This window comes from Diadema setosum, chromosome 2 (assembly GCF_964275005.1).
Source record: "Diadema setosum chromosome 2, eeDiaSeto1, whole genome shotgun sequence".
Taxonomy (NCBI): domain Eukaryota; kingdom Metazoa; phylum Echinodermata; class Echinoidea; order Diadematoida; family Diadematidae; genus Diadema; species Diadema setosum.
The window spans coordinates 25,472,310-25,496,877 of NC_092686.1; the positions used below are offsets into that span (position 1 = coordinate 25,472,310).

Consider the following 24,568-nt stretch of genomic DNA (forward strand, 5'->3'; position numbering starts at 1 on the left):
TTTCCTTTGCTTTTTTAGGTCCGGGGAAAGATAATATGGCATCAGCTTTAGAACGCATTCATCAGTGCTGTTATTGTAAAAAATGTGCAGCATATGAAATGGAGTGAAGAATCACACCAACATTGTGATAGGAATTGCAGTTCTGTAGAAGGTTCAACTCCAGCGCTTCCTACCCAGCTGCAGTCATGTCATCACAGAATGTGAATGCGACTACCAGCATGCTGGGATCTGATGCAGAGAAATCCGGTTTAAAGGGCAGCCTGCCTGTTTCCTGCAGCGGCCGGTCACAGGGCCTACCACGCATAGATACCAGCAAGCTCAGTCGAGCACAGTGGGGTGATCGTTATGCACAGACAGCACAGCCCTACAGCCAGCCTCATGGCAACAACAACCCAAGAAGGAATGCAGCAGACACTGAAAATATAGTTGTCACTGGTAGCCTGAATTCCCTGACAACCAAAGACACAAATGCCAGCTCTTGCAATGTGTCTGGTACTGCAGTGACTGAGAGTTCTCCCTTGCCTTCGCTGAGAATGTCGGATGTTACTCCCATAAATTCGCTTCAGTCTCTGCCCGAATATTTCGAACGACACCCAGTGCCACCGCACCACTTGTCCAGCTTCAAATCATGGCCGCCATCGTCATCACTGCCATCAGGCCAGGGGGGTCCAAGAAGCAGGAATGAAGCGGTACGACTGCAGACATGTAAGGATCCCGATTCCATAGTCTGGGGGGACACAGAGAAGTGTACCATTCGGTGGAACAGAGCGGGAGGCCTTGGCTTTAGTGTCAGGGACATAGAGGTAAGACAACACATTAATGAGATACACACTGAGGCAAATTAGCGAGATACAAATCTCAAGATATGTATCATCGCAATAGAAATCTTGAGATATTTGCCTGTGTGGGTCGACACAAAAATCCCACAAATTAGCGCATCCATCAGCATCGCAATCTAAATCCCAAGAAATCTTGCACTTATTTCTGAATTATCTCTATAATTTACACTGTGGTGACTGTGTGAATGCTGAAGCAAATAATCTTGAGATTTTATGTTCCCATCATTCAAAGTACATATCACAACAACATACAATGTATGTGCACCACCATGCACAACCAGCGAGTGCACCACACCACTGTAACGTGCAAGAACAAAAGGGCAAAGAGTAGAGAGTACAGTGAAGTGCACTTTGTGTACCAGTTTGGCAGATTTCAATCTTGCACAGTTTTGTTGGCAAATTATCGTTATTGGCAATTAGCGGGATATTTCCGTCTGGTGTGAACAATGACTGCCAAAAATTTGTATCATGATTGTCATCCTCCAATTTTGTCTGTGTGAATGCGGCTATTATACATTCAGTGTTAAACAGGTTTGTGAATTCTTCTATTAGCAAGCAACAAAACATCAATGTGAAAAATTTAGGGCCTACATACTGAGCCTTTGAGTAGCTGTATTCCTACTGAAGCTGTGGGCACATTCAGAGTGAAATAAGGAAGTACATAATCTCATATGACCTTTCACAATTAAAGGGAACCCAAACCCATTGAGCAATGTGGATTGAGTGAAAGCAGCAACATTAGTAGAACACATTAGTAAAAGTTTGAGGAAAATCGGACAATCATTGCAAAAGTTATGAATTTTTAAAGGTTTAGTGTAGGAACCGCTGGATGAGGAGACTACTAGAGGTTATGACGTACATGTGTGGACAGCAATATAAAGAAAATATAAAGAAAATTCGACAAAAATTAACTTTTCTTGCATAATGAAAGAGCACTTGACTAACTGCTTTCAGAAAGCAGAGGGAATAATTGCTACCCTTAACATATGTCAGTATCAAGTGACGGAATGTGTAATTTTCATGAAAAATGAATTTTTGTGGAATTCCCTTTGATTGTTGTCCACACATGATGCCATAACCTCTAGTAGTCTCCTCGTCCAGTGGTTCCAACACTAAAACTTTAAAAATGTTCTACTAATGTTGCTGCTTTCACTCAATCCATATTTCTCTTTGGGTTTGGGTTTCCTTTAAAGCCTATTGCATGCTGTCCATCCACATGATGACTTTACAATGTTTATTTCCTCCAAATGAATGATATAACATTTGGCCCACTTTATGTCCTGAAATCTACCACAGAAGCAGTGAGGAAGCTGGCAACTAGTTAAACACAGTTTTGAGAAAATTGGCTTCAAGTTTGAATGCAGACCAGGGTGAAAGTGACTGATAGACATTTGAATACAATACGTCAATTCAAAACACTATAGTAACATGCATTATAAACACTGACAAGTTTCAAATTTCTGATGACTTTTAGACAGGAGGATCAAGATATGAAACTTGATTTTGAACAAATATCAAATTTCAGATATCTCAGCCAAATTGCCTCATTTTTATTTATTTTTTTGCTCTTTTTTCTGACTTGATCAGCTTTAGGAGGTGATAATTTATGGTTCCTAGTATTGCTGGTTTGAAGATATCATTGAGTTTACTCATTTGTGCTTTCACTAAATTATAGAGAAAGTGTTATCTGCCAGAAGCTTTCAAATTGTTGCAGCAGCCACCATAAGCTTGTTAAATCTGTGAAACAAGACAAAATCTCCTTATTAGGTTTAAATTTTCCTATACTTTGTTTGCTGATTGGCACAACTGTATGGAAACTTATTGTTAACCAATAAATACAGATAACTTACTTAATCCCTTTTTCTTACCCCTGTAGAAGATTTGATGAGCTATATACCCCCATGATTGGATGTCTTTGAGCTTAATATAGAGAGTCCAAATGAACATGGTGGAGCTTATTCTGGGTGTGACTTCTGGTAATGTTAATACTGTTTGTACTTTCTGTTGAATATCTATGACGTGACCATGCATCACAAAACCAGCAAAGAATCGCACAGCCCAATCTTATGTGAAGACTCAAAATAGGTGAAATGGGTTATAGCTGAGTCTTCATTTTTTTTTCCTGAGAGAACAATTCTCTGATGATTCTAAAGTTTGGGATCATAAAGCAAATGGGAAATTGTTATTTTTGTCATTTTTGTCATTTTTCAGTCATTTTTTTCTGTACCTCTTTTGTGATGTGATTAAGTATGTTGTAGAGATCTATTCATTTCTTTTAAAACCCTTGATACACTCTTCACTTTCAACTCTAGCATCTCTCAAAAAGATAATGCTAAATGGCATTCAAAGTTGGTGTTAGTCACGAATATATAGACTTTAATTTACAAACTATCTAAATTAGGTATAAGAGGTATAGTTCTTTCCTGGTTTAAAAGTTATCTTTTTAATCGCAAGCAATTTGTTTTGTTTCAGTCTAAAACTTCTTCTTATTCTGATATCATTTGCGGTGTGCCCCAGGGTTCAATCCTTGGACCTTTTCTTTTTTTGATATATATAAATGATATTATTGATTCATCACATCTTCTTCATTTCATATTGTTTGCAGATGACACAAATATATTTTATTCAAACAAATTTATGAATACTCTACTCAACACTCTGAATACAGGATTGTCCAAGGTATCTCTGTGGTTCAAGTGCAATAAGTTGTCATTGAATGTAGATAAGACCTGTTTTATGCACTTTAAGAGCCCTCAATCCCGTATCAATCACAAAATAGATATTTTTATTGGCAGTGTACTTATTAGTGAAAAGAAATTCACAAAGTTCTTAGGTGTTATTCTCGATTCAACTTTGATTTGGAATGAACATACTAAAAAAAATATGTACTTCGATTTCGAAAGCGATTGGTATACTTCATAGGTTGAAACCAATTTTGACAAAGAACATTCTTTTAATTTTGTACAATTCTTTTGTTCTACCACATATCAAGTATTGTAATATTGTATGGGGCAACTATAATAAATCCAAAATTGCCTTGTTATTTCATTTGCAGAAAAAAGCCGTCCGAATTTGTACACATTCACCTTATTTAACTCATACCGATCCCCTATTTAAATGACTGAAAATATTAAAAGTAAATGATTTTCATATTTATCAATCCGCTATTTTGCTATGTTCAAATACATCAACAATTTACTACCGTTCTTCCATGATACTTTCATCTCAAATACCAAAGTATCCTGCTTGTCATTGCAATGACATTCATCTAAATAACCCGAAGCTACATTTGTACTTGTCGCTCATAGATCTATTCGACACCACGGACCGGATACATGGAATTTTCTGCCCGAACAAATTAAAGCATGCGCATCACTTTTTTCTTTTAAAGCAAACATGAAAAAGCACATTATATCAAATTATGGGAATAGCTGATATCTGACCATTGTAACCAAAAACAAAATCGATTAATTTTTTATGTTTTGATACTTCCCCCCCCCCCCGCCCCAGTCTCCTTACATCAAAGTATTCAATAAACGTATTTAATACCCCTTTCATAAACTCAATAATGCGGATAATATCTGCATCATTTGGTCGTAAAATCGGAGCGGGGGAAGAATAATCCGCTTTTTTTCGACCCTTCTATTATCCGCATAATAGCAGCATCGGGACCAGATTTGGAGTTTATGAACGCATACCCAAATAATGCAGATGATTGCCGGGGTGCGGTCAAACGTCACCTGTCTTTCCCGCAGGAGGGACGTGTGCAGTCACCATGATGATTATCCGCCTTTTTTAGGACGGGCGCTCGTAAAAATAATGCGGATAATTTTCAGAGTTTGTGAACGCATTTTTTATTGAAATGTCCGCATTATTCTTAGGCGGATAATTGGAGGATGAGTTTATGAAAGGGGTATAAGTTTTCTTATCTTAAAAGGCCCTTAGTTCCGCGTGCCTGCTGGGTTCTTTCACTTGCACCAGCACTCACCTCACTCACCTCATTCTCTGTACATAATGTCTATACAATTTTTGTTGTCGCAATGTGATGATAGAATGTCTCTGTTTTTTTTCTTTTCTTTTGTTTTTGATAAGTATACATGATGTATGTTTTGCCCATTTTTTTCCCTTCTCTTTCAAGGCTGTCGTATCTTCAAGCTATAATATGCTTATTTGACGACAGTCATTCTGCATTCACACTCCCAATACATGTGCCATAATTTAATCAGATCATTATGATTCACTTTATCCCGAGTGGTTCCCAATTGATGTGTTCTCTTATTCTTTTCTTTAATCTGTACAGGGATATCTCAGTTATGTTCGGATGTACTGTAAAACGAGGAATTTTCGCGTGCATTTTAATTTCGCGAATTTCGCGAGCGCCAAAATTTGCGAAATTAAAATGCACGCGAAAGTTTTTGTCTACACTACATGCATTGAACGCCAGTGGCAATTCGCGAAAATTTCATGCCACGAAAAAGGCTGTCGGCTCCAATTCGCGAAAATTTCATGCCGCGAATATATCATGTTTTACAGTACACACTGTATTTTCTATTGTCTTGAAAGCAATAAGAAATGACTGTATTTCATTTGTAATATATTCAATGCAGAAAATTCCCAATAAATTCATTTGAATTGAATTTGAATTTGAATTGATGACAATGATAATGATGATGATGATAATAATGATAATAATGATAATAGCAACAATACATAATGATGATGATGGTGATAATGGTTAATGATGTAGTGCTATATCCACATAATATCCCAAGGTACATAAAAGAAGTGAAAATAATTTTTTAATGTACTCAAAGAGTGTGCAATATATCAGCTTAATCTGATGACCCTTTCATAGTGGTTGTTATGGAGTTTTATATCCTGTTCTCAGTCCCATTTAGTGTATAGAGCACCGCTAATTGAGATTAGTATTTGAGCACTTGAAATCTGTCCCTAAGCTTCAAAGCCTCTTTTCTCAAACATGTGTATTTTTGCAGAACGTGTACCTTTTTTTTCATTATTGAAATGGGTTAGGAAAGCCTGTAAGTATTTAAATAGATAGATAAATGTCACTTTATATCTTAGAATGCACTCTTTCGGAATTTGCTCATAACTAAAATGTCACTGGCATCTTTTGATGATTTTGTGATGCAGCGTCAGATACATGTTTGATAGTTGGTTCTAATGTTATGAAATCAGTGATTAGTCACAAATTTGAGCAGATTATAACAATTGTTGGAACAACTCAGGCATTTCAAGGGAGTACATAATTGTGTGTCGTGACATATTACAGGGCTCCACACTACAAAATCATCAATTTCAAATTTTTGGTGGCCCGAAAAAAACCCCAATAAAAAGCATTAAAAGTCCTGTTTTTTTTTTAATGAGTCACACACTCACTGCATGCATTTATGCATTTCCGGCACAAAAAGTTACGAATTTATTGACATAGGCCCCTACTTTTCAAAAATTTTTGGTGGCCCGAGGAGGGCCACCAAATTTGAACTTTCTAAAAATTTGGTGGCCCAACTTTCATTTTTGGTGGCCCCGGGCCACCGTTAGTGTCAAGCCCTGCATATTACATTCATTTCAGACTTCAACAAGGCTAGCTCATTAATTCACATGACTTTCTAGTTGTGTTTGATAATACATGTATATATTTCTCATACTGTAAAAGTGGAAATTTTCGCACATTTATATATCGCTATCGGAAATTAGAGTGAAAATAAAAGCACGCGAATATTTTTTGCACATCATGCACATTTTGCACATCCTTGATTCCATGGAATAAAAAATACACGAAATTCATCTTACCCAGCCGAGTGCAAAAAAAAAATACTCGTGTGAAAATATCCACTTTTACAGTATTGCCATAACATTCTTGACATGTTTAGAAAGTATGCATCAAGGTTCCCTAGAACTTTATGGCATTTCTAAAAAAAAAAAAATGAAGAGTATAGTGAATGCAGTCATAAATTTTGAGACTAACACAAGTATAATAAACAAATTGAGTATTTCAAACTATTTAGCACTTCTCTGACTTTGCTCAACTTGTCATGGACCTATTGCAATTATTTCATGCTTTTGTGCAACATGACCCGGAAATTGCGAATTCACCCACACTTCCATGCATTGATCATCTTCCTGTCTGCATGTTCGCATTTAAGCAGACATGCACTCACCACTACCAAACCACTGAAGTTTTTTTTTTTCTCTCTATCTCTCTTCCTCCTCATTATTTCTGTGAAACCGTGTACATGCAAACGTTAATTGCGTGGCCAGCTTTTGCCTAAGTGGTAGACTTCACAGTGATCATGCACTAAACTGAAACACTGTGCCCTTGTGGTCGTGGTCAAGAAGGCACAACTTCCTTTGATTGCATTGCAACCTCTGTTTCAATGGACTGGTAAATTACACCATGATGCCCTCTAATGTGGTTTCAATCTCTAACAAAGAAAGATCCTTGGTCTTTTGCTGGTACTGTAGTCAACGTGACAGTGATTTAGCCTGAAATGTTGTCGTGACGTCATTGAGCCATTGCTTCTTTCCAGATTACTGGAAATTCTGGGAATACAGTCTACATGCATAATATATTGTGTGGATTTATATTAATTCAAATTGTAACTTCATGGAGAAATTCTGCTGTTTTGTATCGTGTCAAAAAAAGCATAGAAATGTTTATATTCATTTTCTTTTTCTTTGCCAGGACACTCCTATTTAAAGTCTCTATCAAATAGATGAGAAGTTATGTATGTTGAAACATACATAGTCGGTCATAAATATTTTTGTATTTTTATGCAGTATAGTACACTTAGAACTGTCGGGTATATTGAGTACCTATGTGGTTGGTAGGTTTGGGTGATCGATTGGTTGGTCTATCGCTCACTTTGTTGCCAGACTTTTTCTTTCAAAACTACTTTTCAGATTATTGAGAGATTGACTTTAATTTGGCACATATGTCTGCAATAGTGTAGAGATGAACAAGAGATTTTTTATGTCAGGAAATGTGTTGCCATAGGAATAGCCTGCATAAACATTATATGCTAGTGTAGAGTAGGCTGACTCGTACTCCCTCAATTTTTGAGTGTTTGAATTGAAATTTGGTACATGTGTCCTGTAGTATGTAGAATGGTGTGTTTAATTTTTCATAATGGTTGAGCAACATGTTGCCATGGCAACAGAATTTTCTGAGATAGACTTATATGAAGATATTGTAGATTGACCCATGCCATCAGTTTTTAAAGGGATGTACAGTATTGGTGGAGATGAGAATTGGGCTTTTAACTTTTTGTGAGATACCAAGAAAACACCTATGAAATAGTACAGAGCATACCACTTTAAGAGGAATTCAAAGTTAATTTGATGAAAATCTGGTTTGGAATGACTGAAACATCCAAAAACAAAGTAATACAAAGCGATCGTAATAAAGTGTGGGTCCCACACTTTATTAGAATTGCTCTGTTTCATATATCTCAGCCATTTCAAAACCAATTTTCATCAAATATTGAATTCCTCATGGAATTACATGCTCTTTCATATTTCATAAAATATTTCTCATTATCTCACCCAAAAATGTTAGAAACCAGAAATAAGGTCTCAACCAAAACTATACGATCCCTTTAAGGATTTGACTGGACTTGACATGTAACATACTGTTTGCTGATGTGCAAACTCATCTTTTGCTGATGTTGCACAATGTGTTGACTAGCTATTGTTACAGCATTTTTTCTCTTCTGCTTTTATTCATCCATCTTACTTGAGGGTCCCATATCGTACAAGCTTTGATTTTTAGTGAGACCCTCCATATCCATTCTCATCCTTGATTAACTTGTACTATATGCATATAATGTATAATTTAAAAATGTTAAATCACGTTTTTGCAATATTACAAATATGTTCTGCTTATACATTGTATTTATACTTTCTCTATTTATTTAATGGAAATGAAAATAAATTTGAATCTTTTAATCCATCCATCTGTCTCTGTATCTATTTGATATCCCAGGGGGCAGATAAAACTGAATCATATGCCATAATCTCGAAGGTGGAAGATGATTCGAATGCCCGCGACACTCTTCAGTGTGGTGACAGAATTTTATCGATCAATGGGACTGCAGTGCATGTCATAACATCTGGACAGGTATGACATTACTGAAACAGGCTACTGTAAGTGCTCAGTATTTAGCAAGTGTAATTTTTCACAAATGAGGACTTACTGACATTTTAACGAGTTGGTTGAGTTTGAAGTTGTGGAGTACAGAAATTGATGAAGAAATTAATCCCGTGAATCCATTCCAGGACCTGTATTTACTCAACTACTGAATTATCACATTATGTGTATGTCATTGTTTGAAAGTAATTTTAACAATCAAGTTACTAGTCACCTCTCCGGAGAACAAAAACAGTTACCATCAGATAGTTGTCTATTAAAAAGTAATGACAGTCAATCGAAGTACTACTGTACATTACTTAAATATTTGCCAAGTTACTTGCTTTGAAAACTGATCCATTTTGCTGAAATGTAAAGAGTCTGCAACTAAATGTGTTTTTTGATTGCAGAAACCTACAAGGAAAGCCACAACTGCGACCATCCTGAGGAAGCAAAGCAAATCTATGCCAGTAACTCTTGTGATTCAGAGTCCCAGGAGAATACTGCAGAGGAAAATCAGAAGTGACTCTGCTGGAGCTGTGGTCCCTAGTACAAAGGATCCCAGTCCTGTACTGATGCCAAGACATGTGGTTGATGATGATGCGCCAATGATGAGGTTGCCAAATCTGCGGTTGGTGATTTTGGGTCCTGCTGCTGATTGCACCGGAGAGCAGCTGGTAGGATCAGAAGCTTGGTCCCTCACAGAAGATGGTCTTATCTCAAGGAGATGCTCGGTGATGGTTCAGAAGCAGAACATGACTTGCAGGTGGTCAGCGACCCATATGCCAACAAAAGAGGCCATACCAGAGGAGATGTTGTCTCTGAGCAGCACAGGGAACCCTAGAGAAAGGCACGAGTGTCAAGATGGTGGTGGTATCCCTAGCAGTGTCACACTGGAGATCATGGCAATTAAGAGTCTCCCACAGGCCCAGTATTGCAGCCAGGCATTAATGACTTCACACTGTCAATATATCATCCAGTTCGATGGACAGTCATTCCATGATCACCCTGCCAAATGCATGGGTGAGATTCAGGAGCAGCTAGATAAGATCCGAACTTATGCTGGAGAATCATGCCCCATTTACCTGGTGTCAACCTGGCAGGCAGATGCCTGCCTCACAGTTGATATGATTGAGGATATTGGAAGCCATCTGCAGCAGAGATTCAGTGTTGTCTGGTCCAAGCAACTGCAATACCATGGCAATTGTCCCTGCTTTGTGTTAAGACTTCCAAAGCAGTCAGCACCACCAATGTCTAGCATTGATATCTGTGAACCTTCAGCTGCAATATCTCCGCCTGGCCCGGGTGGATCTTCAGTGGTTTATTACAAACAGTCCTCAAATTCCACTGTGGCATCTTCCTCATCCTCATCCTCACTCCTGGCATCCATGGCATCATCATCAACTGGTTTCAGTGACCTCGGACCAGAAGCATTTGTTACTTTCCTCCAGGAGCACATTTCTGCCAATGCCTTCAGGCAGTCCTTCATCCACTCAAGGTATCCACGCAAGTTCCTCCGGTGCCGAGACCTGGTGCTTGGAATGAGAAGCAAGAGGCAGCGGTGTGTGATGACGGCCAACATCAAGCAGGTCTGTGGACTTGAGACTGATGAGGAACTAATGTCTCTCCTTGAATTCTTGCACCATCAAGGTGTCATCCTTTCTCCAGGTAGGACATTCTTCATCCCTCTGTGTTATATTAAAACAACAAAACAAGAAACAAAAAAAAAACAATAACAAATGAACAAATGCTTGACTGATGATTCATTGGTCCTGCAGTAATCCCACACAAGTGAATAGAATGCTTTACTTTGACAACTATGTTGTGAGGTCTTGTTCAATGAAACATGCCTGCTTATGAGAATTGCACACAAAATGCAAATAATCTACACAAATATAGTGTGGGATTTTGAGACAATTATTTCTTTCTAAGCTTTTATGTACTCTATCTCATTTTAAATCAGGAAGATTGTATGTTTGCTAGTGTCATTATGTCAGTGTTTGTTTATTCCTTAGGCTAATTCTATGCATTGAAAGTAATTGCAAAGAAGAGATGTCTGATCATTTGGTGAACAAATTTTTCATGTCTTTTTGTCTACTTGCAATGCTTGTCTAATCGTTTGGGGGGTTTTTTGCCTAAAAAATAAATGAAGAGAAAGATTATTTTTACTGTTATTATTTTTGTTCTCTGGTGTTTATTGTTGCCTTAGATGTGTTATACCCATCATCGGTAGATTCCTGAAAATTTCTCTTTACTGGAGTAGTTGCTTGTTTTTCACAGCTATCCCACTCCAGACTTTTATGTAATGGTTGTGGAGCAGCCATGTTGCATTTTTGTGTCATTTCCTCTCCATCTTTCCATTATCACAGGAAGTAGAAGTGACAGTTCGCAGCCTTCATTTGTGGTGCTCAATCCTGAGGATACCATCAAGGCCTGTCAGAGTCTGCTGGCAATTCCCTGTGCTAGTTTCCAGGAGCCAAACCTCCGGGCAGACTGGACCTATCTGCGCACCAAGGCCGTCCTGACAGACACCCTGTGTAGGCACCTCCTGGGCGTGGACTCCGACGCCGAGTGCCTCATCGCATCCCTCCAGTGGTTAAACCTGATCTTCACCAGCGAGGAACTCAGGTTTAGTGGTCCGGTGTATACTGTGAGGCAAAACAGTGAGAAGATGGCCCATTTTGTGCCTTACCTCATCAACTCCCGTCGACACAGTGATGATGCGCTGCGAGACTTCCCTCACAATGACTCTGTGCTGCTGGCAGACTTTCAGGGCCACTGCCCCCACGGTGCTTTTACAAAGATCATGCTTAAGTTGTGTAGAGTGGCCAATTTGAGGAATGGGTCCTGTGAAGTAAAGAGCAAAACTTCCTGGACTTTTCACATCGGGGGTGACTACTCTTTAAATGTCAACTTGGATCCATATGGATGTCTGATCAGCTTTGCGGTGATGTAAGTTCTGAATGATTTGCCGCTCGAATTCAATGACTAGACCTTGTTATCTATTGGGCTTTCATCCTCAAAAAAGGCAAGGGGCATGATGTTTCTAGGGGTGTGTCTTCCACTTCTGTTCAATATCTCTTTTTCATGACAAACTCCCCCCCAAAAAAAGAAAAAAAAAAGAAAAAAAAAAGAAAAGAAAACAAAACAAAACAAAATCAGGAAAATATTGTTGATATTTGTCCCAGATATGCTGCATAGGGTGTAGATGTGCAAACTGAACTGTAAGGCAAAATTTGACAATGCTATTAGTTTACATGCTTAGACCAAGTGTGTCTAATGGTTATGTAATTTGGTAGGAGATATGGCTGATTATGATGAAGAGACAAAATCAAGGGAAAAGGAGACCAGTGATCTTTGGCTGGAATGTCACTTTCAGCTATTGCTTCAGCTTTAAAAAGGTTTGGTCAGAATGCTCTTTAATCATAGAAAAACTGTAGAAATAAATATGGAGATATTACCATTAACATGGGGTACATTACAATAATCTATTTTAATTGTCAAAGGTCACGATGCGTGAACCCCGTCTAGGTGTAATGGATGGAAATAGTAATCATTGTGGAATATTTTGAAATATAGCAATCATGTGAGCACACACTCTTTGAATATTGGCATCAATTAAAACATCAACCTGCTCATACCAAAGATGATAAAGATTGATGTATTCTCATGGAAAACATTAAAGTTCTTGATATTGTTTTACATTAGCTGTGTTTGTTGTGAAAAGTATTGTGAAAGCTGGGGATTACCTATTACTGTAAAGCAAACCCCTTGCATCTCTAATGTACAAACATATATATTTTACTATCCTGAAAGCTGTGTGACATTAAACAAGTGATATTACTTTTTTGTGACCCCAGTATTTAAGTGCTTAATGTAGCCTTTAATTTTGTCTGATAGCACTGGCACACACACACACACACACACACACACACACACACACACACACACACACACGCATGCACACCTCCACACATGCACAACACACACTTGCACATGCACCTACGTACATGGATATATTACCCAGTATATACACATATATACATGTATAACTATATATTTTTTGTATACTTTGATCGCACAAATTAAAGATAGCAGACATTCATTCATCAAACCATTATTTTCATAAACGTGTGGCATTTAGGTGGAATAGCGAGCATGTAGTCTACATTGTAGTCTGTGAATTCCTGGCTGTCGTCGAACAATAGAAGAAAAGACGGCTAGATCTACTATGTTCATGTCCTCCTGTAACAAATGATTGCATCACTGACTCAGCTGCCCTAGTAGCTGAAATCCTTCACCAACACAAATCACCTGTGTTGTTGTTGTGTTTTTGTTCAAGCAGGTGCAGCATGAGCTTTGCTGAGCAGAATGTGCTGCGTGATATCTATACTGCCATTCAAGAGGTCGTGACCCCTGGAGGAAGTTTCATCTTGGGACCAGTCTGCCCACTATATCCTAAGTGCAGGGTGAGGACCATACAATGTACATTTCTCTTTTTTTCTTCCTCACTTTTTTTTATTTCTTCCTTCCTCCTTCAGTTTATCTTGTCATTTCCTTTTTTGTGCAGTCTTCCTTTCATATAAGGTTCTTGTGTGAGATTATCGGAGTGATTTTGTATAAAGCCAGAAGGTGTGCAGTAGAGAGTGAGGGACTATCGTCGCTTCCTGTAAAAGCAGACTTGAAAACAAATCTGTTGAATGTCATCAGTGGCATATGATTTTGTCTGGTGCATCAGACATATAAATCATGAATGTGTCTCACCTACACCATATGGAATATTCTGAAGCTCTTGTCTTGTTGTGTTTGTATAAAACACAGATAGATAGAGGAAGAGAGAGAGAGAAAAAAAAAATCTACTCTCTTGAAACAGGAAAGGACATTGATATTAAAGTCAATAAATTGATGTAGATACACCAAGTTCATCGTTCAAATAATTGTAGGTCCTACATGATTTGAGGAAAACTGATCAGGTTTGCTTTGCAGAATCTTTTTGGAAAAAGTGTATCAATCAATCCCTCTATCGCTGTGATGTTTTACAAATTTACTCCAAGAATTTCTTTAGCATAGACATCTATAGGAGCTTAATTTGGTTCTCAAATCGTAATTGATTTACTATACAACCCTCCTTGATTTAGGCAACTTAGAATAGGTAGGGTGACAGTCATGCTATCTTGTAGCTGCATAATGCATGAAACAGTTTCTTTTTTGGTCATACCATGCTTGCTATCATACAAACATTGGAGCTGCCAACATAAATAATATGTCATAAAGGCATTTAGCAACACAAAAATCTCTTTTCCCAGACCATGTAAAGCGTAAGCTGGCGACATCAGTACTAGCCTGCAGATATGGCAGTGTGTAATAGAAAGGAGTTTATTTTGAGAAATGAAAGTATCTGTGATTTTTAGATAGTTACCAGTATTTAAATCAGATCTCCGTGATAAAACCATGATACATGTAGCTTGATACAGCCTTGACTTTGTCTCTGGAATATATTGTGTATAAATGCCACTCCTACAGCTAGGAGACCAGGGAATGGTTTTTGATGTACCTGTTTTTGTACATATTGATGTGTTAAGTGTACATATATGTGAACTATATCAATTCAAGGTTTACACTTATGTTTTTCCATACCTTTCTCAAAATAGCATGCATGCCTAAAATTCTTGTGAAATCTACTTCTGCTTGAAGGAAATATCTTCCTGCTGAATTTTTACTAAACCCAGCTGAGGTGGCATCAGAGTCCAAGTTAAAATTTAAGAGGTGCTTTCAAGTATGCAAAGTTATTCACATGAAACAATCAATGTAGTATGGTTGTTTTTATATTCGTTTACATCAGGAGTCATCTTACAAAAAGAAAATCATGAACGAGAAGAAATTTCTGTGTCCACTAAATGTAGTTGCACAAACTGCATTGAGCGCTGTTACAGTCAGATCTTCTGACAATGCCACGTGTATGCTGTGAGATTTGTTTTCTTGTCTGTTATGAAATGTGTACTTTTTCTGATGAACTACAGACAGAGACCATGCACCTGGCCAACCCTCATGTGATCGATCTGAAAGGAGGGAGAGTTGACTGCCCTCCGATGTGTAGGAATGAAAATTTGCGAAACCACTCTTCTGTAAAGAAATGGATCATCCCTGAGGTAAGATGGTTGAGCACAGTGCTTTTTAGAGCCATCTTTTGTAAACCTGAGAGGCATCAAACAAAAAAGATGACGAAGAAGAAGAATAAATAGAGGAGGACAAAGATGTAAAGAAATAAGTGTATCGTACATAGAGTGTACTTGATTACAGGACTTTTTTTCACTTTAGACATAATATTCAGGACAACAGGAGTAAAGGAATTTAATTACAACCAAGGAAGTATGCTGTTGCAGTGACAGATCCAGGGGGTAGAAGGGGCACCCCCCTTTTATTTTTCAGAAAATAAAAGAAATGAAAAGAATATAAAATTAAAGGGGGCACCTGCACCCCCTTTCATATTCAACTGCAGCAGCACCAGAAAATTGGGTTGAAACCTTTTTTTTAAATTTTTGGTGTGTCAGCCGATGAAACCTGGAAGTGGCGCGAGAAACGAAAAAAATTGCACAGGGGGAGCCTTTTTTATCTTTGCTTGATAGCTGATTAAACCAGGAAGTGGCACCACTGCACCAGAATTATTTTTTGCACCCCCCCCCCTTCATGTACAGAATTCCTGGATCCACTCCTGTGTTGTGTATTATATGTGTCACTGCAAGCAGCTACTTTCTTGAATCCTGTGAGGCATCAGTCAAGAAAAGATGATTGAGAAGAGTTAAGGAGGAGAAGGATGTGAAGAAATAAGTGCCAAGTCAGGTAGTGTTCTTGATTACAGAACATTTTATTTGTTTTTTTTTTCTCTAGACAGACTATTCAGGGCAACAGGAGTGAAGAGAATGATCGAATTACAACCAAAGAAGTATTTCTGTTGTAAATTGTGAGCATCATACACTGCAAGCAGCTGTTTTCTTGCATCCTCTTTGAACTTTCAGTGTGTTCCTGTGAATTTTCTGCAAATTGTTTAATAAAGCACTCTTGACACACCATTGTCCATGCATTATGTGCTTGTCTCAGCTCCAAGACAAAATCACTGGATCTACATACCTGTATGTCTAAAAATATGATTCCATGTCATCTCTCTTCCTCCATTACCTCTGTGTGACCCCCTTTTGACACCCCCTTTAGACCAGAGAGATCCAGATGGGTTTCCCCTCTCAGCAAAGGGCCATCCTCCGATGGGACACACCCATCAGCATGCTCCCCGAGGATGTCTTCCAGTTTATCTGTGATGAGCTGAACACACGCTCACCTTTGTGCCACGACTGGAGAGGACTAGCAGGTGAGTTTGATAACGATAATAATAGTATACAAATATTTAATGTTTATGAGTGCCATGGTTCCAAATATTACATGAGCATGCAAGTTTAACCATTCTATTCAACATCATGAAGTGGAGCTGAATTTTTTTACCAAAAAGGTCAAAGGTCAAGTGAAAATGCTAGATTTCACTTCTTCCTCCATATCTCAAAAGTGGCTCAAGGTATCATGATATTTAGTTCATATTTATCCATGTTCTGACTGACAGTGATTCTCTTGGGAATTTTGGGTAAAAGGGTAAGAAGTCAATGGTCAAAGGGCAGGTTAAAATGCTAGAATTTTACTACAGTTGAACCTCTCGTATCCGGACAAGTCGGGACCGGGGCTCATCCGGATAAGGGATTTGGCCGGATACGGGAGACTCAATGCTTTATACACGTACATATACATACACATGTACTGATGTAGCGAATTGTAGTACCACATGTAGTAATGTGTATACTGCAACCTTTCGTTGTTACATTTGGGGATGTTTGGGGATGTTAAAATGTCTGAAGGTAAGCAATTTGGAAAGAAATTTGATGTAATGTATGTTAATCATGCTCGAAGTAATATGTAATTCATGTGTGTTTGTGTAGGGGTTCTCAAGGAGTTAGGAATCCCCCTTTCCTCCCGTAATTATTAAAACAAAAATCACGGCGAGATTGCGTCCGTATAATAGAGAGATCCGGATAAAGGGAGGCCGGATAAGAGAGGTTCAACTGTATATAATACTGCAGTTACACTTTTTCTACAAACCTTGGAAATTGATACTCAATCCATAAACTTATAAAAGGGTCACAGTCAGGTAAAAATCCTCAAATATCAAAATACCACCTCTCCTATACAGCATAGCCATTTTCCCAATTAAACATACATTGTAGTTCAATACAATGGAAGATTCAACTCATTTGTGACAAGTATGTCAGTTCAAAATTTTGCCAGTTGTGTGAAACCATGATCACACATTGTCAAAAAGTACACCTATTGGGAGAACCATACACTATGGCGGAGTCATACCAGTTGCCATAGCGACATTTCTAGTTATAGTATGAAAATAGTGCTATTAATTCTATTGTGGAACATATGCACCAGAAAAAGTGTTCGTACATTTGAATGTCATTTTGCTTTAAGTGTAATTTTAGCAATACCTCCTGTTTTTTTGTTTGTTCCCCACACAAAATTCTGTGCTTTTTCAGTAAAATGTGCACTATTCCAATATTCCTTTAAAAATGTTTTGTACCTGCAGGTGTGCTGGGCTACACGTTCAAAGAAGTGGAGCGCTTTGAGACTGCGTCAATCATACACTACAACCCCTGTCGGCATCTGTTGCGGGACTGGGCAAGCCGAGACTCTTCATCAAACCTCGGCAGTCTACGGCATGCTCTTGCCCACTCGACGCTAAAACGCTTGGATATCCTCCAGCAGCTAGGGGAACGCTGGCATATCATTGACACTCACTGAGTATCAAGATGACACCATGTGGCATCATTGTGCTCTCTCATTTTGGCACCAATGACATTGATAGAGCATTGATAGGTGAGATGGTTCAGTAGGTTACATGTTTGCCTCGCAGTCACCTGGCCCGGGTTCAAGTTCCATGGAGTCTACCTGAGAAATGTTGTATTTGAAGAGTTTGTTTGCAAAAACCGATAAGTCCATTTTTGAAGATTTTGAATTACGGTCTCTGTCATAAAGTACAAAATAATACCTTTTAAATGATATATCGGTCACTACATATAAAGTTACATTTTTAAAGTTATGGTCAAAAGAAGCAAAAATTTTCTTATTATTCTCTTTATTTTTCTTGACCTTTAATCGCAAATATCTCCATTTGGCAAATATAGACTTATCGGTTTTTGCAAACAAACTCTTCGTTTAGTCATGTTGTCCCCTCTGTTAACCCGTTGAGGAGGATCCCCGATTATACTCGGGCAAGTATCTATAAGAAATGCGTGTTGTAGCAAAATCAGCCCGCCCTCAATGGGTTAAGAGGTAAAAACACTCGGTCCCTCACATAGGACATTAAATGGGTAGCCCCTGTGTGTGAGGGAGTCACAGCTAGAAGATATATCACTTACTTCCCAGCAAAGAGCAAGGGTGAAACGGTCCACCCCACAGACCCACATCACAGAAAGGCAAATGATGCCAACCCCCTGTAGTTTGCCTGATGTGGCTAGCAACATTCAGCAAAAAGTATCAACTGAACACCTTGTGCCATAGTAAGATGAAGAAGAAGAATGACATGGACTACCCTCTATGTGCCTTATGAGCATTTATATGTCATAATTTTAGGATTGTTCTTGCCATATCCATTGCCAATCAACTCTTTGTTAATTACTCCTCAGCCCCCTGCTGGTACAGTGTGTCAGTGCTCAATGTTATAAGTTCTCACACAAATATCAATTAGGTGGGCTGCATGAGAAACTATTGCCAGAAGTAATTAAGGACTGTTTTGTGTAAAAAAACTCTTTTGACAATACTAGAGAAAATTTATCCCCCTGTTGATATCAAACAGACATTGTTACTATGCCATTTGAAAAATATTGATATTTTGCAGCTGATTAAAAAATGTCAAACATTGATATAAGTTGTTTCATGTTGTACCATAGGATATAATGTGTATGTACAAAGATGTTTCTTTGAATGTATATTGAAATGTAAATAGTTACTGTAAAGGGAATTTACTTTTGTTAATTGTACAGACAAAACATATCAATTTACATACTTTTGTACAGTTGATAGCAGCAGTGGTTTAAGTGGAGGTAAATCATGTATCTGATAATGTTCTATTTGCCCTGTGCATTCAACTCAATAATTCTATGGCGTAAGTGACTATTCCCATGCAAGCTGGTCTTGCTTAATCAGTTTAGATATTCTCGTCACAAAGAAAAAAAAATCAAAACAATCACATATAACAAACAAAATGTCCGGTAAATAATATGATGGTACATGTACATATATGATGTAATTCTAGCAGACAAGAAGGTCTGATTATGTTACAATTTTACACACTTGATTCCTTATTTAGTTGCTGTAACTTATTGTATCATGTACATCGTATGTGAAACTTCTTCCATGATGCTAGTGATATCTATCAATGTCAAAACATATTGGCAAGGATAACAAGAAACTTTTTTTTTCTTTTGAAGGTAACTAACTTGTCACAAGTGATTTATTTGCCTTGCAAGCAGAGCTGTATTGGCTGGTCATTTATATGTATGAGTAATTGATCCTTTGTTGTGTTTTCCCCGTAAAATTTGGTTAGTAGGAACACAATTCATTAGTGGGCTTTGATTCATATATGCAGAAAACCACAAAGTAGAGAGGAAGTGAGATAATTTATATACCACTTTTCAAAACAAGAATCCTCACAAAACAAACACAATTTTCTCTCCCTTTCCTGCTCCCCCAGCAATATTGTGTGTTTAGAAGACCTTACAGACGTGAGTTTTGTGTCTTGGTTGTTCGTGGTAGTGACATCATATTTGTTTATCGTCTGGAGGATGCGACATTTATGTCTTTGTCTGCTTTAGACCAATATGAGTAACTCCCAAGTGGTTTTGCCAATCGCTAGGTAACAGGGAAGTGTTTACTCCTTGTTGTCAATTCATGTACTTATGTTTTCTACACCTTGGATGACTTCATCTGAGGTCAAAACATTATTTGTATCTCTGTTTTTTATTCAAAAGGACCTGTTCTGTGGCATGTAAAATGCACAAGCCTGTCAAACGTGGAACATATAGCATAGAAAAAATATCAGTAAACAAATATATGCCTGCCAGTGAAAATATAATAGAAAAAAACCCGCCCAAGCAAACAGCAAATTAAGTGTGTAATGAATATAAGGTGAATTAGCAAAAGATATCCTTCTTAACATTGATTGTGAAGACTAATTTCTAGCCTAGGAGGTTCTGCATAAATGGTAGTACAGTTGTTAATGTATGAGTGGGTGTTTTGCTTTTGCACATGTAATTTTTAGTAGGAAGGTAGTGTGTACCACAAAATAACTTCATCATGCTGAAAATAACTAACAGCATTTCTAGTTCTTTTCCTCTGGATATTTTCATTGTGAACACATACTTAAGCTCAGTATAGATTATGATGTGTTGCCTTTACCTCTGCCTCACCAATGTGATCAAATATCTGCCACCTGTTTGCCACTGAATAGTAAAATGCCCACTCCCCCTGATGTGTCAAAGAACACACGCTGCAGATTCATCAACCTTGTGACCTTTTGACCTCAGGTCACCCAAGGTGAAAGTGTTACAGTCGAAGTCCCCTATCTGGCCTCCCTTAGTCCGTATCTCTCTACTATCCCGATGCGATCTCAGCATGATTTTTTTTTTTCCAATCTAATAATTACAGGGAAAGGGGGAATTCAAACTCAGACAAAATTTCTACACAAACTCACATATTACATATTATTGCCAACATAACATACTTTCACATCAAATTTGCATCTAAATAACACGCATTCGACATTCACTACCCCCAAGTCACTGCAGGAACATGAACAGAAAACTTCTCATTAAATCAGGGCATGGTACAGGCGATTGTTCATTGAGCAAATAATTATCAGAGAATTCTGAATGCAGACCAGCTGACGATGATGTGACATGTTCACGCAAAATTGATAAATTCATTATGTAGGTACCATTGGGTAGGCAGCTACTCATATCAAACATTGAGTCTCCCAGATCTGGCCAAATTCTTTATCCAGATGAGCGCTGGTCCTGACATGTCCGCTTAGGAGAGGTCGTACTGTATGTGTGCGTGTGCACTTACCCACGGTGGAAAACGAGGACACACATACGAGCTTTACATTTAAACTGAATCTTGGCAGGACCCTTCAGCATATACATGTATATGGGTTTGAATGCTAAGCCAAGAGGGATCTGATGATCAGCCTCTGGGTAGAACCAGCAGTGTGCCCCCTTTAATTGGTTCACAAACTTCTCTTGGTCCAGAAATGACAGTGATAGAGGAGAAAGTGCTGTAGAATTTAACATGAAAGGAATTTACAAGTGCAGATAAAAGATAGAACTAAAGATGAATGTGTTATGTATTACTAAAGTTGGTTGAAGAATGTCTTCATTAATTGTTTCCCGTTTGTTTCATGACAGTCTTGAAAAGTATGATTCAGTCACCTGATGAAATATTTATACATGTACCCTTTTATTATAACCTCTGTGAATTGAATGCTAGGTTTCTTAAGATGACATAGAAATACATGTACATTTCAACTAGATATTTTTTTTTTTTTGCCATAGCTTTGTTGAGGGTTTTTTATTTACATTTTGAATGGGTACCTTTCTTGCATGCAGATTAATTTCACACTCCATTGCTCTCCTTATCTCATTTTTTCATCTTTCATTGTCATCTATTTCCATCTGTTTGTCTGACTCTCCCTCTGTCTCCCTTTCTTTCTATTGTTTTCTGTCCTTATCTTTAAAAGTTGGTGCTGTAGTGACTTGTTGTTGGCATCATGATTTCTCTGAATGAACTGGAAGGAGAAAATGCTTGTGGACTCGTTCATGATGTGTTGTACGTTACACTCAATATCTCTCATGATGTATATGGTGTAATGCTGCTTTTCTTGTACAATTTCCTCAACCAATGAACCAAATAATCTTTGGTAATAATTTGCATTATTCAGTTGAGGGAATGTTTTTCAAAAGTACATGTGGCCTGATCTCTTGGTGGACAGTTTATTGAATTATGGGGATGTTCCTTCCTAATTTTAAGGGGATGGTACAGTATTGATGGAGATGAGAATTGGGCTTATAACTTTTTGCGAGATACCAAGAAAACACTTATGAAACAGTACTGAGCATACCATTTTAAGAGGAATTCAAAGTATATTTGAATAAAATCGGGTTTGGAATGACTGAAACATCCAAAAACAAAGTAAAACAAAGCGATCGTAATAAAATGTGGGTCCCACACTTGATTAGAATCGCTCTGTTTTGGATATCTCAGCCATTTCAAAACCAATTTTCATCAAATAAATGTTGAATTCCTCATGGAATTACATGCTCTTTCATATTTCGTAAGAGGTTTCTCATTATCTCACCAAAAAAAAAAATGTTAGAAACCTAAATTAGGTCTCAACCAAAACTATACAATCCCTTTAATCAGAGCCATCACAACCCTTAAATTTGTTGTTGTTTGTTTGTTTGTGTGTTGTTGTTGTTTTTGGGTGTATTATTTTGCCTTGTGCCCTTTTATATACTTTGCATCATTCCATAAAAAGAAAATGCAAGCAGTTGCCATTGTTTGAATTAGATTGTGTTTTCTTGTTTTAACCAGCATTGGTTATTATCCTCTGTCACCACATTGGTGTGTTTGATGGATCAATGTAATACAATTTTTGACAATTGGTATATATATATATATATATATATATATATATATATATATATATATATTTATAGTTTTTTTTTTTTGACATGTATTCGCAAATAATAGTTGACATTCAGACATTGTTGATCTTTGCTCTGGACAAGGACAATTTCATGTGTATACTACCATTTGTGTAAGGCATTCCAGATAAATGTATCTGTATGTTATTGCAGCATTTGACTGTTCATTGATCAGAAGCTCTCTCAAAGCATGCCAATCAAATGCATCATATTTACTAGTCATGTTTTGGAGTGCATTATGTTAGATCACTGGATCAATTTATCAGATTGATAACCAAATCTAGTGAGAGAGACCAAACAAAGGAAGTGAACTTTATCTCTTCGCCGTACATCTTGTATGCTGTGTTTTGATGTAACAGATCTGTTTAGCAGAAGGTCATGGAAGCGAAATGTTTCCATGAATTGAATGTGAATATTATGTATATCAAGAACGATTTGAGTGAGATGAGACGAGAGTGTAGTAGGTTGCAGGCCCTTTAAAAGGAGTAGGCCCTCGTGGTCTCACACGGTATCCCAAGTACAGTGTACATAAAATATTTTACAAGTGGTGAGACAATGATTGCCATATGCCTTGCATATGTGCCTGAACATGTTGTTTTTTTCCCTCTTTTTTTAATGCAGTGGACAAAACATGTGAAAAAATGTGCTGACTATAACATGATACATTATACTTGCAGTAAAATGTGTGTTAAACGTGTCAGCATGCCACACCCCTATTTTCTTCAAGCCCCCCCCCCCCCTGCTGCTTCACCTGAAAATGAGAAATCCAACCTCCAGTGACATATCATTGTGTAGACTTAGACCAAGCCCTACCCTTTTATATATATGTTATGTCAATGTACAAATGCATTTTTCAAACAGAAAACCAATATTTTCCCCAAGTTTTCAAAGACGGGGTTGCTCCTACTATACTTATAAACTTTATAGTCATTCCTCACCACAGATCTTGTTCGAGGTAAACATATTATAGCTGGGAACCTCTGTAGGGAAATTATCTTTCCCTGCTCTATATACTTTGTTCATTTGATCTTCTGTGCCTGTAAATGTATGAAAATGCACGTGTATGAGTTTACATTGTATGTATAAACCTGTACATACTGTTTTATTTTGCTGTCAATCATATTGTTGATAACCACTTTGTCTGCAGCATCATATTTTTGAAAAATAGAATCAGATGAATGTTGTACCATCATTATTAGCCATGCAGTCATCAACTGACAGTGAACTAATGTTTAGTTGTACAGGTGTAAAGTGCAAGGAAGAGAATCAGAGTTGGGAAAGTGAGTGAGAATGGGGAGGGGACTGAGGGGAGGGAAGGGGAGGGGAGGGGGGGATAGTGTATAGGACGATATTTTTACATAATGTGCAAAAGCAGGTAGTGCGCAATAAGTTTGGCATATAATGGCAGTGATTGCGGAGATGGAAGTACAAGTGCAGTAGCGTTGATTCACCAAATGAAACGCCATCACTGTTAGTAGCATTGACAAGCATAATAATATTACTGACGATGATTTTTTTTTCTAGTACATAATGTGCAAAACAGGTAGTGTGCAAGAAGTTTAGCATTCAATTGCAGTGATTGCAGAGATAGAAGTACTATTGTGCAGTAGCGATGGCGTAACAAATGAAATTCCATCACTATTAGTATTGGCGAGTAAATTATTGTAATAATGATTGATTAGGACAGAGACAAAATGACATTAATCATGAATCTAAAAGAAGTGCAGAAATTTACTCTTTGAGAAATGTTTGCTTCCTGTGCTCGGGGAAAGGAGTTG

At 37.7% G+C, this 24,568-nt stretch overlaps 1 protein-coding gene across 1 annotated transcript; it reads left to right on the plus strand.

Moving 5' to 3' along the window:
• The first annotated feature begins 387 nt into the window (after positions 1–387).
• On the plus strand, positions 388–18,430 carry LOC140241215 (uncharacterized). The gene is made up of 8 exons (XM_072320971.1): positions 388–803; positions 8,842–8,976; positions 9,396–10,653; positions 11,355–11,937; positions 13,331–13,454; positions 15,006–15,134; positions 16,195–16,348; positions 17,615–18,430. The coding sequence occupies exons 1-8, from the start codon at positions 534–536 to the stop codon at positions 17,827–17,829; spliced, it is 2,868 nt and encodes a 955-aa protein (XP_072177072.1). The 5' UTR covers positions 388–533; the 3' UTR covers positions 17,830–18,430.
• The last annotated feature ends 6,138 nt before the right edge of the window (positions 18,431–24,568 follow it).

Coding starts and splice junctions, on each gene's coding strand:
- LOC140241215 (XM_072320971.1), top strand. CDS start 534: ATGTCGGATGTTACTCCCATAAATTCGCTTCAGTCTCTGCCCGAATAT. Junction 8,977..9,395: donor ATGTCATAACATCTGGACAG/GTATGACATTAC, acceptor TTTTGATTGCAG/AAACCTACAAGGAAAGCCAC. Junction 16,349..17,614: donor CGACTGGAGAGGACTAGCAG/GTGAGTTTGATA, acceptor TTGTACCTGCAG/GTGTGCTGGGCTACACGTTC.